Consider the following 17,645-nt stretch of genomic DNA (forward strand, 5'->3'; position numbering starts at 1 on the left):
TATATTCTTTCAGCACTGCAACATGCTCTGAACACACCAAACATACAGCTTTCCCATTCAATTCCGTGATTAAATAGGATGACCATTTTTCTTGGAACACTCTGCACTCTGCATCCACTTTTCTCTTTTTTGACAGAGACATATTGGGGCAATGAGGGTGCCAAAGCACATAATGTTAAAAGTAGAAGCCATAATAAATATCGCGGGCAAAACAAAGTAGCTCATTGGCTGCACGTGCTTGACCTACTTGCTCTGCCCCGGTATAAACAGTTTGCTTGCTTAACACAATTGCTATTGCGCCATCCAGTGGACGCAATTGGAACAGCAGTTTATTTTATTGAAAAATTGCAGCGCATTTTTATAGTTATAAAAAAAATTAAAAATAAAATAATAATAATAAAAAAAAAAAAAAGTATCATCTCGCGGGCCGGATTAAACCCGTTTGCGGGCCTGATCCGGCCCGCGGGCCATATGTTTGACACCCCTGCTTTAGACACTAAAATGAAATGTGCTGCTTTGTTTGTGGATCTGTCAAAAGCTTTTGATACTGTTGATCATGCTATTTTATTGAATAAGTTGTCCTCGATAGGCCTGAGTTCTGTCGCCTGTTCATGGTTTCACGATTATCTTAGTGACATAACTCAGGCCATAGTGATTGATTGGGTTAAGTCTGAATTTCTTGAAGTACATAAAGGTGTACCACAGGGGTCGATTCTGGGACCTGTTCTCTTCACTATTTATATAAACACCATTGGTCAATATGTTAAAAAAGGTAAACTTCATCTATATGCGGATGATACTATTATGTATGCTATTGCCCGACTGTTGTTCTGGCTGTGTCAAAACTACAGTCAGATTGTATAGTTATGTAGGAATCCCTTGCTGATTTAAAACTTGTGCTTAAAAGGAAATACATATTGTTTTTAAACTCTCGTAAGAATGTTTCAGATGAACTACATGTAAATACGTAGGCATTTGGATTGATATGGATTTGGCATTTAAAAAACATATAGATGAGCTGGTTAAGAAGCTAAGATTAACAGTTGTATTTTTCTACAGAAACAGATTGTTCCTGTTTCTAAGCAGTAGGAAGCAGATGATTCAGTCTGTTCTTGATTATGGTGATATTATTTATCAAAGTGCAGCTGCTACTACTCTTAAAGCTTTGGATGCCATCTACCATAGTGTCCTTCGTTTTGTTACAGGTGACAGTTTTGATACTCATCACTGCATCCTGTATCAAAAGGTTGGCTGGACTTCGCTAAAGACCCGTAGATCTCTACATTACTTCCTTTTTGTTTACAAGGCCCTACTTCATAAACTTCCATCTTATCTAACTTTACTGTTGAAGTATAGACACCTGAGTTGCCTAAACCGTTCGCAGGATTGGTTAACTCTTGAGGTTCCTAGGGTCTCCACCGATTTAAGTAAATCTGCTTTTAGTTTTAATGCACAGTATTGCTTGAACTAAATTCAAAATACATTTCATCTTAATGTTCTGGTGCCGTTTGGGCAATTTAAAGTATTGATTGGGGACTTATTTGTGGAGGAATGTAACTGTTGATTTGTGATGTTATATTTGTGCTTCCCATGACTGTGTTTTTGTATTTTAATATATATATATACAGTGAGGGAAAAAAATATTTGATCCCCTGCTGATTTTGTACGTTTGCCCACTGACAAAGACATGATCAGTCTATAATTTTAATGGTAGGTTTATTTGAACAGTGAGAGACAGAATAACAACAACAAAATCCAGAAAAACGCATGTCAAAAATGTAATAAATTGATTTGTATTTTAATGAGGGAAATAAGTATTTGACCCCTCTGCAAAACATGACTTAGTACTTGGTGGCAAAACCCTTGTTGGCAATCACAGAGGTCAGACATTTCTTGTAGTTGGCCACCAGGTTTGCACACATCTCAGGAGGGATTTTGTCCCACTCCTCTTTGCAGATCTTCTCCAAGTCATTAAGGTTTTGAGGCTGACGTTTGGCAACTCGAACCTTCAGCTCCCTCCACAGATTTTCTATGGGATTAGGGTCTGGAGACTGGCTAGGCCACTCCAGGACCTTAATGTGCTTCTTCTTCAGCCACTCCTTTGTTGCCTTGGCAGTGTGTTTTGGGTTATTGTCATGCTGGAATACCCATCCACGACCCATTTTCAATGCCCTGGTTGAGGGAAGGAGGTTCTCACCCAAAATTTGACGGTACATGGCCCCGTCCATCGTCCCTTTGATGTGGTGATGTTGTCCTGTCCCCTTAGCAGAAAGAAAACCACCCCCACAGCATAATGTTTCCACCTCCATGTTTGACGGTGGGGATGGTGTTCTTGGGGTCATAGGCAGCATTCCTCCTCCTCCAAACACGGCGAGTTGAGTTGATGCCAAAGAGCTCCATTTTGGTCTCATCTGACCACAACGCTTTCACCCAGTTCTCCTCTGAATCATTCAGATGTTCATTGGCAAACTTCAGACGGGCCTGTATATGTGCTTTCTTGAGCAGGGGGACTTTGCAGGCGCTGCAGGATTTCAGTCCTTCACGGTGTAGTGTGTTACCAATTGTTTTCTTGGTGACTATGGTCCCAGCTGCCTTGAGATCATAGACAAGATCCTCCCGTGTAGTTCTGGGCTGATTCTCCACGTGGTGAGATCTTGCATGGAGCCCCATGCGGAGGGAGATTGACAGTTCTTTTGTGTTTCCTCCATTTGCGAATAATCGCACCAACTGTTGTCACCTTCTCACCAAGCTGCTTGGCGATGGTCTTGTAGCCCATTCCAGCCTTGTGTAGGTCTACAATCTTGTCCCTGACATCCTTGGAGAGCTCTTTGGTCTTGGCCATGGTGGAGAGTTTGGAATCTGATTGATTGATTGCTTCTGTGGACAGGTGTCTTTTATACAGGTAACTAGCTGAGATTAGGAGCACTCCCTTTAAGAGTGTGCTCCTAATCTCAGCTCGTTACCTGTATAAAAGACACCTGGGAGCCAGACATATTTCTGATTGAGAGGGGGTCAAATACTTTTTTGCCTCATTAAAATGCAAATAAATTTATAACATTTTTGACATGCGTTTTTCTGGATTATTTTGTTGTTATTCTGTCTCTCACTGTTCAAATAAACCTACCATTAAAATTATAGACTGATCATTTCTTTCTCAGTGGGCAAACGTACAAAATCAGCAGGGGATCAAATACTTTTTTCCCTCACTGTATATATATATACACTACCGGTCAAAAGTTTTAGAACACCTACTCATTCAAGGGTTTTTCTTTATTTTTAATATTTTCTACATTGTAGAATAATAGTGAAGACATCAAAACTATGAAATAACACATATGGAATCATGTAGTAACCAAAGAAGTGTTAAACAAATCAAAATATATTTTATATTTGAGATTCTTCAAATAGCCAACCTTTGCCTTGAAGAATCTGAAATATATAATATATTTTGATTTGTTTAACACTTTTTTGGTTACTACATGATTCCATATGTGTTATGATGTCTTCACTATTATTCTGCTGTGTAGAAAATAGTAAAAATAAAGAAAAACCCTTGAATGAGTAGGTGTTCTAAAACTTTTAACCGGTAGTGTATACATACAGTGCCAGTCAAAAGTTTGGACACAACTCATTCAAGGGTTTTTCTTTATTTTTACTATTTTTTACTTTGTAGAATAATAGTGAAGAAATCAAAACTATGAAATAACACATGGAATCATGTAGTAACCAAAAAAGGGTTAAACAAAGATTATTGAATTAGTAGGTGTGTCCACACTTTGTGTGTATATATATATATATGTATAAATATATATATATATATATATATATATATATATATATATATATATATATATATATATATATATATATATATGTGGTATAATGTGTATATTTATGTTGTATTATACAGGGCGCATTTGAAAAAGAGACCTAGGTCTAAATATAGCTTTCCTGTTAAAATAAAGGTTAAATAAATGAAAATATTTTTTAAAAATTGGTAGTATGAGTAAGAATAGATATCTCCCTCTAGTGGCTGTTTCTCATCTCATCAGCGTTTCCATTGACTTCACTGTAATAATATTTCAGTGAAGCCATATTATGAGGATCACTTACTCTGCCATAGTAAAGATCTCTTCACAATCAATACCACGCTCATACCAGCTAAACTATAAAGAGTTGAGTGGTGATAGAGAGGCTTGTGTAGTTTAGAAACCAGTTAAAGCATCAAAAGGCAAACAGAAAAGTGTCAAATAGAACTGTACTGTATAGATCAAATGGATGTGGTTTCAGCTGGGAATACTTATAGGCTGCATCCCAAACGGCACCCTTTTCCCTATATAGTGCACTACTTGTGACCAGAGTCCCAGGGGTCCTGGTTAAAAGTAGTTCACTAAATAGGGAATAGTGTGCCGTTTGGGACGCAACCTGACACTACAGGTCTGTTAGTAGCTCCATCCACGCTCGGCAGAAGGAACACTGAGTGTCTAGTCCACCATACGGTAAATAATCATGGATTGTATATTCTGGGAGTGTGAAAATGTTTGCTTCCTGGTTTATAATATGTCCAGACAGCCCAAGCTGAGAAGAAATAATCTATTTTGGTTTAGGGCCACTCCTATAGGGTAGAGGAGTTTATTGTTTTAATGTTGTTTTAACGTTGATTTAACATGTCTGACTGTTCCTCCAGGTGCTGGTAACCCAAAGTGCAAGGTGGCTATCGTGATGTGCAAGAGCAAGTCGAATAACACTCAAAACAGGTAGGTTACACTACACAGCCATGTCACAAACAATGTCCGGAGTCCATTGGATAGGGATCATTTCAGATATTGTGGGGTGCATTTATGTCAACAGACTTATTTTTTTGCGTTCAGTAACAATGCTGGTGAAAAGTTTTGGATTGCTTATATTCCACACTGTGTATCTGTCTGTCAGCACTCTTCTCAGACAACCTCCTGCCGGGATAAAATGAAATGTGCAAAGAAGAAGCTGAGAGGATAGAATAAATACTTTGTTTGGTTTTGTATTCTGGGTCCAAACCCCTGGCTCCTGTGTAGTTGGAAGCAAGTCAATCGCCTGATTGGGGTATAATTTGATGCGTTTAAGTCCTGTTGAGAAGGCTTTATATGAAACTGTGTGTGCATGTGTGTTTAGTTCCAACTAACACCTCCAAATGATTTATCTGCCTTGGCAGCCCTCTCTGTGGTATTCAAACACACTCCCAAATTCAATACACACTGCTCTCCCCCTGCCAACCAGCCTCTGCTGGACTCTCCATTTATGTCCGAGATTTAGCCTTGAATGAAAAAGAATGTGTTTCTGGCACCTGTGGAACAATAACAAATAGTTGAGCTTGGCCAATGATAAGGTTCTGTGGCTCAGAGACCTTGGTGTGGCCGTGAGGTCTATATTATTTTAACATCTTTCAGTCATTGAAGATGACAATGTTGTGGAGAATGCTTCCTGTGTTTATATTGCAGTGGTGCACAGATTACCCCAAAGCTATGATGTGGCAGGGATTTGGACATGAAAGAGAGAAGGAGCGAGAAAGAGAGAGAAACGGAGAGAGAAAGAGAGGGGAAAGAGAGAGAAAGAGAGAGAAAGACAGCAAGCTAGAGGGATATCAATTCTAATCTACCCCCAGTTCCCATTTATCCCGATCTCTCCTCAGGACTTTGTTTATGTGCCAAATGACACCCTATTCCCTATATAGTGCACTACTTTTGACCAGAGCCCTATGGGCCCTGGTCAAAAGTAGTGCACTAACATATTAAGGGAATAGGGTACCATTTTAGACGCAGCCTGTGTGTCCCCTACCAGGATTCAGACCTCTAATCAGAACTGTGTGTTCTCTTCCACGTCGTCTGTTTCTCCTTAAACACCTTCTCCTTATCTCTATCTCTGGAAAAGTAGAGACAGGTTCCTCTCTCTCTTATCTTTCTCGCTCTTGCTCTCTTTCTCTCTCTCTGTCTGTCTGTTTCTTTCTCTCAACTTACTCACCTCACCACCTCTCTCATTCTCATCTCTCTCTCTCTCTCTCTCTCTCTCTCTCTCTCTCTCTCTCTCTCTCTCTCTCTCCTATCTCTCTCTCCTATCTCTCTCTCTCTTCTCTCTCTCTCTCTCTCTCTCTCTCTCTCTCTCTCTTTCTCTCACTCGCCACCCAGTTACTGGAAAAGGCTCATCGACTCTACCTCAGTGAGGTGTGTTGGCCAATAAACGGTGCACCGTAAAATCCAGCTACTGGAAAATGCACTCATCTTCCAATACATAAAAAAAAAAACATTTATCATAGATGTTCTTGATAGATTGTCTGTAATTTTCACTACAGTGTTTACGTTAAGCCAGATGGGCGAAGTTTATAACGTTACCGTCAATTAACTGTAAGTATCAACCCCACCCTTGTTTTAAGCTTTATTACTGGACGGGAAGTCTCTCAGATCTCGGTTGCTATAGCAGCACAGCAGACTCATCCATGCCTAGCTCCTGTTGGCAACCGCAGAACTGATGAGAAAGAGAGAGCAAGAGAGGGAAGGAAACATGCTTTTCCCATCAGGCTCAATTAGTCCTGGGACAGAGTTTAGACTGTAATCACACCCAGCTTAGCAGGTTTGTTTGGTCGACTCACTTCATCCCCTACCCATCTGTAGTGCCCACCTGGGTGATGCCATGGTGGCCATTTTGTCCCCGAAAAGCTCATCATGCATCAGCTCTAACTTTACCTAATTTATATTTTAGACATTTCACCTCTCTCTTCTTCCTGGAAGTTTCTGGCTTATTAAGATTCAGAGCCTTCTCCCTACACCACTGCTACTGCCCTCTCTCCTCTCCTCTCTTCTCCTCTGACAGCAGTGTCTGCCTCCCAGTCAGCAACGACCTTGGCATCGGAGAAAAGAGAATAGGAATGAAAGAGAAAACTCATGCTCCGGCTAACTCTGCTATGTCTCTCGCTCTCTCTCTCTCTCGCTTTCCTCCAACTGTAGCTCACTGGGAAAGTTATGTCAGTTTTAGAGGCTAGGTCATGGTCTTCATATCTCTGTGTTACTGACATTGGTACAGTACTGTATAGGTTATCTATCTGTAGTATGAGTATAGTCAGCTCAGCTCTATGCAGCTCCGGTTGTGAGGTCGTTTTGTGTTACAGACACGGTCAGCACAGTATGATCCTCGTCCCACTGGACACCCCTGGTGTGAACGTGATCAGACCGTTGACCGTATTTGGACAGGACGGTAGGATATTTTCCCCTCATACACTGTATATACAAAAGTATGTGGACACCCCTTCAAATTAGTGGATTCGGCTATTTCAGTCACACCTGTTGCTGACAGGTGTATAAAATCGAGCACACAGCCATGCAATCTCCATAGACAAACATTGGCAGTAGAATGGCCTTACTGAAGAGCTCAGTCACTTCCAACATGGCACCGTCATAGGATGCCACCTTTCCAACAATTTTCTTCCCTGCCCCGGTCAACTGTAAGTGCTGTTACTGTGAAGTGGAAACGTCTAGGAGCAACAACGGCTCAGCCGTGCAGTGGTAGGCCACACAAGCTCACAGAACGGGAATGCCTAGTGCTGAAGCGTGTAGCACGTAAAAATCGTCTATCCTCTGTTGCAACCCTCACTACCGAGTTCCAAACTGCCTCTGGAAGCAACGTCAGCACAATAACTGTTCCTCGGGAACTTCATGAAATGGGTTTCCATGGCCGAGCACCCGCACACAAGCCTAAGATCACCATGCCTAATGCCAAGTGTTGGCTGGAGTGGTGTAAAGCTTGTCGCCATTGGACTCTAGAGCAGTGGAAATGCGTTCTCTGGAGTGATGAATCATGCTTCACCGTCTGTCTGTCCGACGGACAAATCTGGGTTTGGAGGATGCCAGGAGAACGCTACCTGCCCCAATGCATAGTGCCAATTGTAAGGTTTGGTGGAGGAGGAATAATGGTTTGGGGCTGTTTTTTATGGTTTGGGCTAGGCCCCTTAGTTCCAGTGAAGGGAAATCTTAATGCTACAGCGTACAATGACATTCTAGACGATTCTGTGCTTCCAACTTTGTGGCAACAGTTTGGGGAAGGCCCTTTCCTGTTTCAGCATGACAATGCCCCCGTGCACAAAGTGAGGTCCATACAGAAATGGTTTGTAGATCGGTGTGGAAGAACTTGACTGACCTGCACAGAGCCCTGACCTCAACCCCATCGAACACCTTTGGGAAGAATTGGAACACCGACTGCGAGCCAGGCCTAATCGCCCAACATCAGTGCCCGATCTCACTAATGCTCTTGTGGCTAAATGGAAGCAAGTCCCCGCAGCAATGTTTCAACATCTAGTGGAAAGCCTTCCTAGAAGGGTGGAGGCTGTTATAGCAGCAAAGGGGGGACCAACTCCATATTAATGCCCATGATTTTGGAATGAGATATTCGATGAGCAGGTGTGCACATACTTTTGGTCATTTATTGTATCTGAATAGGCAGATTACTCATTCCCCATACTGTTGGGCTCCATCCCAAATGGAACCCTATTGCCTACATAGTGCACTACTTTTGACCAGAGCCATATGGGCCATGGTCAAAAGTAGTGCACTTTATGGGGAAAAGGGTGTCATTTGGCACACAGCCTTGATTTGATTCTATCAGGCATTCTATGCATGTAAAACATGCTGTTATGTACAATAAAAGTAGGGCATGCTTGAGTCATCCAGTAACCTCAGTCATACATCTTTCTCTGTGGTTTCCTCTGATCTGTTATATCAGATGCTATTCACGGCGGACATTTTGAGATCCACTTCGACAACGTGCGTGTGCCTGCTTCCAACATTATTTTGGGTAAGATACGAATCATCATGTTATTGACACAGGGTATACATGCTCTATCACAGGCTTCCCCAACTGGTGGTTTTATTTTGTCCCTCACTTTTTCTGAGCAGAAAACTAACAAAAATCTTCTTGAGAATTTTCATTGTTGGACATAAAACACTGTAAAAACACCAGGAAATCAGTCCCAAGTGATTTTAATCTGTTCCCAAGTATAGTATTCCCACACATAATATGATGTGATCTTATACAAATGTAAGCAAGGTTTGAAATTATAATTGTTTTGGCAAGTATTACATCTGTATGGGCTTCTTGATGTCAATTTGCAGTCTACAAATTGACCATCCGCTCAACTGAATCTAGTTGATGATCCCTGCTCTATCAGTATGATCCACTGTATACACACTGTGCATGACCCTTAAAGGGGAAGTTCAGTATTTTACAACTTAATGTTAGATGGTTCCTCACCCTGAAAATAGTCTGTAGGCCAGGAGAAACTGTAATGCATGGTTCTGTTTGTTGGTCATCCCCAAAGCCAACACTTCCTTTGGCCGCCATTCCTTCCAGTTCTCTGCTGCCAATGACTGGAACGAATTGCAAAAATCTCTGAAGCTGGAGACTTTTATCTCCCTCACTAACTTTAAGCATCAGTTGTCAGAGCACCTTACCGATCACTGCACCTGTACACAGCCCATCTGAAATTAGCCCACCCAACTACCTCATCCCCATATTGTTATTTATTTTGCTGATTTGCACCCCAGTATCTCTATTTGCACATCATCTCTTGCACATCTATCATTCCAGTGTTAATACTAATTGTAATTATTTTGCACTATGGCCTATTTATTGCCTTACCTCCATAACTACATTTGCACACAGTGTATATATATATTCTGTTGTATTTTTGACTTTATGTTTTGTTTTACCCCATATGTAACTCTGTGTTGTTGTTGTTTTTATCGCACTGCTTTGCTTTGTCTTGGCCAGGTCGCAGTTGTAAATGAGAACTTGTTCTCAACTGGCTTACATGGTTAAATTGTCACGATCGTCGAAGGAAGAGGACCAAGGCGCAGCGTGATGAGCGAACATACTTTATTATCAAAAGTGATAACAAGAACAAAACAACAAACGATAACGACACGTGAAGTCCTTGGCTACAAAATACAACCAACACGGAACAAGATCCCACAACTACTGTGGGAAACCAGCCTGTTTAAATGTGGTTCCCAATCAGAGACAACCAGCAACAGCTGACACTCGTTGCCTCTGATTGAGAACCACTCTGGCCAACATAGAAATAGAACAACTAGATAATTAACATAGAACACAAAACACATAGAATCTACACACCCTGGCTCAACATATAGAGTCCCCAGAGCCAGGGTGTGACAGTACCCCCCAAAGGCGCGGACTGCGACCGCGCCTCAACATAAACCAAACAGGGGAGGGCTGGGTGGGCATTCCTCCTCGGAGGCGGTTCCGGCTCCGGGCTTGACCACCACCCTCCAACCATCCCCCCGTAGCGCCCCTGGTCCGGTCTGGCCCCGCTGGCTGGAGCTGGACTGGACATCGTAGGAGCGGATTGCTTAGGCTCCGGTGTGGAGCAGCTGACCGATACCTGACCAGGCACCGGTGACCCAGGCACGGGTTGTGCCGGACTGACGACGCGCACCCCTGGCTTGGTGCGTGGAGCAGGAACGGGCCGGACCGGGCTGACGATGCGCACCCCTGGCTTGGTGCGTGGAGCAGCAACGGGCCGTACCGGGCTGACGACTCGCACCCCTGGCTTGGTGCGGGGAGCAGGAACAGGCCGGGCCGGGCTGGCGGCGCGCACCAGGGGCTTGGTGCGGGGAGCAGGAACAGGCCGGGCCGGGCTGTGGAGACGGATTGGAGGCCTGGAGCAAAGAGCTGACACAACCCGTCCTGGCTGAATGCCTACCTTCACACACTCTGTGTGAGGCATCAGCACAGGACGTACAGGGCTGTGTACACGTACTGGCATAACAGCACGTGACACTGGCGCAGGATATCCGGGACCGAGGAGGGGCACTGGAGGCCACGAGCGCTGAGCCGGCACACTCCGTCCTGGCTGCCTGCCCACCTTCGCACGACACGTGCGGGGTGCTCGCACAGGACGTACCGGACTGTGCCGGACCACTCGCGGCACAGTACGCAGCTCCGCATACCTCGGAAACTGCCCAGTCTCACGCTGCCATGCCTGAGTACGGGGAGTTGGCTCTGCTCTACCTCTAGGCTCTGCCAACCTCCCCTCCGGCCCCCCAAACCCGGTGGCCTCCTCTCCTAATCTCCCAATTCGCCCTGTGGCAGCCTCCTGCTGCCCCGTCGCCCATGCCGTGTGCCCCCCCCTAAAAAAATTTTGGGGGTGCCTCTCGCCTGTCCGACCACGGCCCGGTTGGCGCCGCTTCTCCTCTCTACGGCGCGCCTCCACCGTCTCTTCCCACGGACGCCGATCCATCCCGGCCTGTATCTCCTCCCAAGTCCAGGACCCTTTCCTGTCCAATATCTCCTCCCATGTCCAGGCTGCCTGCTCCTGGACACGCTGCTTGGTCCTGGTATGGTGGGATCTTCTGTCACGATCGTCGAAGGAGGAGAACCAAGGCGCAGCGTGATGAGCGAACATACTTTATTATCAAAAGTGATAACAAGAACAAAACAACAAACGATAACGACACGTGAAGTCCTTGGCTACAAAATACAACCAACACGGAACAAGATCCCACAACTACTGTGGGAAACCAGCCTGTTTAAATGTGGTTCCCAATCAGAGACAACCAGGAACAGCTGACACTCGTTGCCTCTGATTGAGAACCACTCTGGCCAACATAGAAATAGAACAACTAGATAATTAACATAGAACACAAAACACATAGAATCTACACACCCTGGCTCAACATATAGAGTCCCCAGAGCCAGGGTGTGACATAAATAAAGGTGAAATAAAAAATAAAATAAAAATGCCACTACAACTTCACTTCAGCTAACTTTAGCCACTTCTTGCTAATCTATGGAACTAATGGGGAGATGCGGTACCTGTAAAAAAAACAGTTGACAGTAATGTCCTTTTTGTGTCTGTCTGTAATACTGTCTGTGTGTCTGTCCCCATGCAGGTGAGGGCCGGGGCTTTGAGATAGCCCAGGGTCGTCTCGGTCCTGGCAGACTGCACCACTGTATGAGGGCCGTAGGATCTGCTGAATGGGCCCTGGAGCTGCTGTGTCAACGCGCTGCGCATAGACACACCTTCGGCAAAAAACTCTACCAGCATGTGAGTGTGTTGGGGGGGTACAGTATTATCATGCCACCTCATAACTGTGCAAGACATCGTGGAGCGACATTCATGATGGTTATGGGCTATCGTAGCTGTACAAAGTCTGAGTGATAGTACCAAGTTCAACTCTGGCTCAGCATCAGTCCATTCATGTGTCTAAGATCTATTGTTCAACAGAAGCTCCCTGACTTCTCTGTTGCAGCAACTTATTCTAATATACCAGATTGATCTCACCTAGCCCTGAATATTCTCTTCTTAATAAATCAGTGTCCCTATGGGCCCTGCTCAAAAGTAGTGCACTACATAGGAAATAGGGTGCCATTTGGGACTCCCGGCCCATAGTAGGGCATCAGAACGGGCATCAGGTCATTCCCAGCACAATTTCCTGTCTTAATGTACTCCTATGGCAGAGTCTGGGCCAATAGTAGTGACTCAGCAAGCATCCATCATTTTAGTGACAGCCGATGGGATTAATCTCCTCAGAGATGCCACCCGCTGAGTCCCAAATGGCACCCTATTCCCTACATAGTCCACTACTTTTGACCAGGGACTAGCATTAGGGCTATTGTCAAACGTAGTGCACTACATAGGGAATAGGGTGCCATTGAGGACGCAGCCACTGTCAGATTTGTCTGCCTTGGAGCTGAAATAAACTTAATAGTGCTCAATGCTCTGCCGTGTCAAGATTATCTTCAAATGTTTGAAATGTAGCTAGTGCTACGCTGACAAAGGGATAGTGATGGGAATTTATTAGTGCTCGATATCCTGGCATATGGAGTTCATCTTACGGTGACAAATGTGTTTAGCAGTACTAAAATTATGAAAACTTTACAAATATTGAGTGTATGAAATTAGGATTTATGCCGTGCTATAAGGTATTTATAGGAGCTAAGGCTTTTAGCGCTGTTGTTGCCAAGTGAAATATGTTAATTGTTGTTGCATTTGGAATCACTGGATGTGTGCATTGCTTAGCCAGTGCAGATGCACACAGCACAGCAACTGTACAACTGTAGAGAAACCATAATAACTCATTATTGGAAAATAGTTTTTATTAAATTGAGGAAAACACATTGCTTGATAAACAGCTTAATTGCAGACACCTAGAGGTCCAATTGAGTTACTGTCAAAACGTTTCATGAGCTGTACATTGAGATTGAGTGAGTCTGTCTGTCTGTCTGTCTGTCTGTATCTGATCTATTTGCTCTCTGTCTGTCTCTGTCTCTGTCTGTCTGCTTATCTGTCTCTCTGTCTGTGTGTCTGTCTGTCTGCTTAAATGTCTGAATATCTGTCTGCCTCTGTGAATGTCTGACCTATTCGCTGTGCTGTGCTGTATGTCTGTGTCCAGGAGGTTGTGGCCCACTGGATAGCAGAGTGTCGCCTGGCCATAGACCAGACTCGCCTACTGACCCTGCATGCTGCTCACGCTCTGGACACACTGGGCAGTAGGACCGCCAGGAAACAGGTAGAACACACACACACACTCACCTCATTAGCAGAACAAACTGCGTAATTGTCCCCCTGACTGTTATGTGACAGTGCTGAATGTAGTATCGCGTAAAGACTGTGCCTGCTTGAAACAGACGTTCTGGTTATGTAAATGTGTGTCTGAAAACGTCAGAGAATGTCAATGGATTGTAAATAAGAATTACAGCCGTCTGCTGCCTGCTTAGAAAGGTCAGCCTGATATGGCTCTAATGTCACATCTGTTTTATTAGTCACTGTGCTTTCAGATATGTCATACACACTGTCATGACGTGACTTTCATTAATCTGATGACTGTTATGTATCGAATCAACAAACTGTTTAATTGTCACTCGATTCAATTAAATTAACTCATTAGGATTTTGGGGCACCACGGAAGAAGTTGTTTAACGAGTTACCATCTCCCGAATTAAACTCTTAGAAGATATATAGATATATATACATAGATAACAGTCACGAAACTAATCATTACCTCATATCAGTCTCATTCTGAACGTCGCATAATCCTTGAACCTGCAAGAACCCTAACCTTATTGATGTATCAGCAATACACAAATTGGCTTAATTATTTATTTACTAACGAACTAAATAATAACACAGAATACATAAACACGCACACACGGGATAGGTTATGATTACTAATGTAATACAATGAAAACAGGTCCATAGTGGACTAACAACAGCATGACTGCTTGGTTAGGGGAAGGAGGGGTCAATAGAAAGAGAGTGAAAGGGAGAGACAAAGAGATTCAACTTATCGTTGTTACTTTTGGAAACCACCGCTCATTCGGATAAGAAATGCAATGCATATTTACGCATAGCTGTCCTTGATCGTCGTCTCTCTGTTGAACCACTTTCTCAAAAAGGGTCTGAGTGTCCTATCCCACTTCGGTGAGACTCGGCTTGTCTTCGAATGGAGTGTTCTTTAGATAGATACTTCAGATGTACCAACGGTTGTCTGAGATGGGATTGTCCTTCCCAACTCGTGTCTTTAGTGAAAGTTCTAGACTACTTTACATGCCAGCTGCAGACTGGTAATGCTACGGTCTAGTGAGTTTCTTCTTCTTGTGTAGAGATTGAGAGTTTCAGAGTTTCTCACCATTTCAAACGTGTGGACTAACATCTCACGTTTCCTGGTCTTAGAGTGTCAACCATTTGTAATGTTCAGCTCCCGCTGCACGTCGGCTGGTCTGTAGAGGTTCAACCATTTGTAACATGCGCTCGCGCTTCCAGTCGGCTGGTCTTTCTGGGCTAACCATTTTAAGCCGTGTAGCCACAGCTCTACGTTTCCTGGTCTAAATGTACATTTCGTTAGTAAGGCTTTTATCACAATGTCTGTGCTCACGTGGTCGTGAGCACAGACATTGGGCAAAAGTTTATATAGAACAATTATCTCATTAGAACAATAAAATCACATTGCTATCTTCACAAAAGTACTCTCATACTTAATCATATATTTTATACAATATTTAGATGTAAACTTCATAAATAGAACGTGTACACTTTCAGAGTTACAGTTATTCCGTTATACCATCACAAACTAATAAACAATATGACATGATTATTCTTTAGGTCCCCACTGACCTTTCCAAACATTTGGAGGTCAGGAATAATGTTCCAATGTTGCAAACTATTTATGACCGGCTATTAAATCATAAAACCGGCCCAACTCCCCCTTCTCCTCTCCTGTGGGAGAGAGGGGGGGTCTGGCTATCTGTCAGCCATTTACCAAGCTGATCTGGCACCTTTGATCCTCACCAAAGAGAGAGTCATGACAACACACACACACACACTGATGTGTGTATACACACGAACGGACATGCACGCACCGACGCATGCTCTCTCTCTCTCTCTCTCTCTCTCTCTCGCTCTCTCTCTCACACACACACTCACACACTAGGTTGTATTCCGAGCTGGCCTGTCCCTATCTGAAAACAAACCAAGGGACACAGAGGTGAAGAGTCACATGCAGTATCTCACATAATAGGACTCTAGAATATGATTGACATGATATCCGCCTGACGTGACATCTGAACTGAGGTGCACTGACAGGAGAGGTGAGGATAAGGTGAATGGAGGATAGTGGAGATGGAGGGATGAGAGACCCGAGGGTAGATGAGTACATGTTTGCGTCCCAAATGGCACCCTATTCCCTACATAGTGCACTACTTTTGACCAGAGCCCTGTGGGCCCTGATGAAAAGTAGTGCATTATAATAGGGAATAGGGTTCCATTTGGGACGCACTCCATGAGATGAGTGAAGGAGCGAGGGTAGTGAAGGGCCGATAATAATCTTATAATCTGAAAAGGGGGAGGTGGGAGACGACAGAGAGGAAGACATGACAGACTCATTGTGACAGTGTGACCCATGTCTGAGGTCAGAACAGAACAGAGACGTACTAAGGAGTGACTACAGAAATACAGAGCTGTCACTCACATCTCCTATCATATCACATCCCCTCACAGACACAATACTGTGGGGTTGGACAAATAGTAGCTCTGATCCAGGACGTTACGCACGGATTGCTGACACTGCGAAGGCTCAGCATCAGCAACCTGCACGTAACTGCCTGGATCAGAGCTAAGCAAAAAATGTATTACTTATTCTACTAATGTAATCAAGGGAATTGAATGCTACTAAATACATTGGCCTTTTCTGATGATAAGGTTTTAGTACGATTTACAGTGAGTCATCAGTAGTTGAAATAGCTTGGAATAGCTGTGCAAATAGAACAGGAGCACTATTTTAACAACCTTTCACCATTATCCTAGAGTGCCACTGCACTGCTGTGTGTGTGTGTGTGTGTGTGTGTGTGTGTGTGTGTGTGTGTGTGTGTGTGTGTGCGCGTGCGCGTGCGTGACTGTGTTTGTCTGTCAATCCCGCCACACCCCTGCCTGTGTTCCATCAGTTCCGCGGCGGGGAGATTTACCCACAATGCCGAGTCCTGCAGGGCTGTGAGTAGCACTCGGCTTACGCTCGGCTCCACACCTTCTGATGTCCTGCTGGTAGCTGTCACAGCAGCACACACACACCACACACACACACACAACACACACAACACAAACACACACCACCACCACCATCAGTGTAAGGAGTTATGACAGGAGTGGTGTCCTGGAATACCTTGTTTCTTGAATAACACGCTGTGATTCTCCCTAACACTCACATTAATACAAAGATTCTCATCTAAAGGCCCGGTGCTGTTTCTGAGAAATAGGAGATATCTCTTCCAGGCACAAAGACATCCCAGGGGTGGATGATCAAAGCCCTAGGCAACACTGAACACTCCACCAGCAAGGTTCTTCCTGAGACGCGTGGCTCACCCAGCCTGCGTCCCAAATGGCACCTCTATTCCCTATGTAGTATTACAGTTCATGAACCTTTAGTATTACTGCTCCCGCTGTTAATTTCTTAATAATGGTCTCTTGTAGATTGCCATGATCAAGGTGGTTGCTGCCAGGATGGTGTGTAAGGTGGTGGACTGCGCAATCCAGGTGTATGGGGGTGCGGGCGTATCTGGAGACTTCCCCCTCGCTCAGATGTAAGTAGCTTTCATTTAACGAGTTTAGTCTTTGTTGTTTTTTCAAATCCCGGATTGCAGCTTTTTTTTGATAGATCAGATAGATTTTTTGCTTCATTAGAATCATTCAAAGCAAACTTGATTAATTTTTATTTAGTAATACAGCTGGTGACATTTCCTTACACTGCCAGGCGGTGCTGCAGTGCCACACATTACAATGTCAAAATGTACCTGTCCTCTCAACTGCTTCCTCTGACAATGTCTACGGTCGCAGCTAGGACTGTGGCGGTCATGACGTTTTGGCAGACTGTTATTGTCATGGAAAAGACTGCCGATCTTGCGGGAATTGACCGTTAATTAACATAAACACGTTTAGCATCTCCAGGCCTCCACGCATACAAGCCACTGATGTGACATTTAAAAAAAGTTGAATAAATCAATTGAATATACACCATCACAATAAATCCATGGTTTATTTTAGGCAGGTCTAAAGAAACATTATGATATGAAGAAAATGTATTTCAGAAGAACAGAATATGAGTTGGCCTACT

The 17,645-nt window shown here is 43.9% G+C and overlaps 1 protein-coding gene across 2 annotated transcripts in view; it reads left to right on the forward strand.

Annotated features, from left to right (window-relative positions):
- LOC121550003 (acyl-CoA dehydrogenase family member 11) overlaps window positions 1-17,645 on the forward strand; it is a 99,327-nt gene that overhangs the window by 74,945 nt on the left and 6,737 nt on the right. For both annotated transcript variants that reach the window (XM_041862052.2, XM_041862050.2), the window contains 6 exons: window positions 4,688-4,757; window positions 7,139-7,224; window positions 8,746-8,817; window positions 11,934-12,088; window positions 13,437-13,553; window positions 17,006-17,115. In XM_041862052.2, coding sequence (XP_041717986.1) covers window positions 4,688-4,757; window positions 7,139-7,224; window positions 8,746-8,817; window positions 11,934-12,088; window positions 13,437-13,553; window positions 17,006-17,115 — 610 coding nt within the window. The remainder of the gene's footprint in view (window positions 1-4,687; window positions 4,758-7,138; window positions 7,225-8,745; window positions 8,818-11,933; window positions 12,089-13,436; window positions 13,554-17,005; window positions 17,116-17,645) is intronic.

This window comes from Coregonus clupeaformis, chromosome 34 (genome assembly GCF_020615455.1).
Source record: "Coregonus clupeaformis isolate EN_2021a chromosome 34, ASM2061545v1, whole genome shotgun sequence".
Classification (NCBI taxonomy): domain Eukaryota; kingdom Metazoa; phylum Chordata; class Actinopteri; order Salmoniformes; family Salmonidae; genus Coregonus; species Coregonus clupeaformis.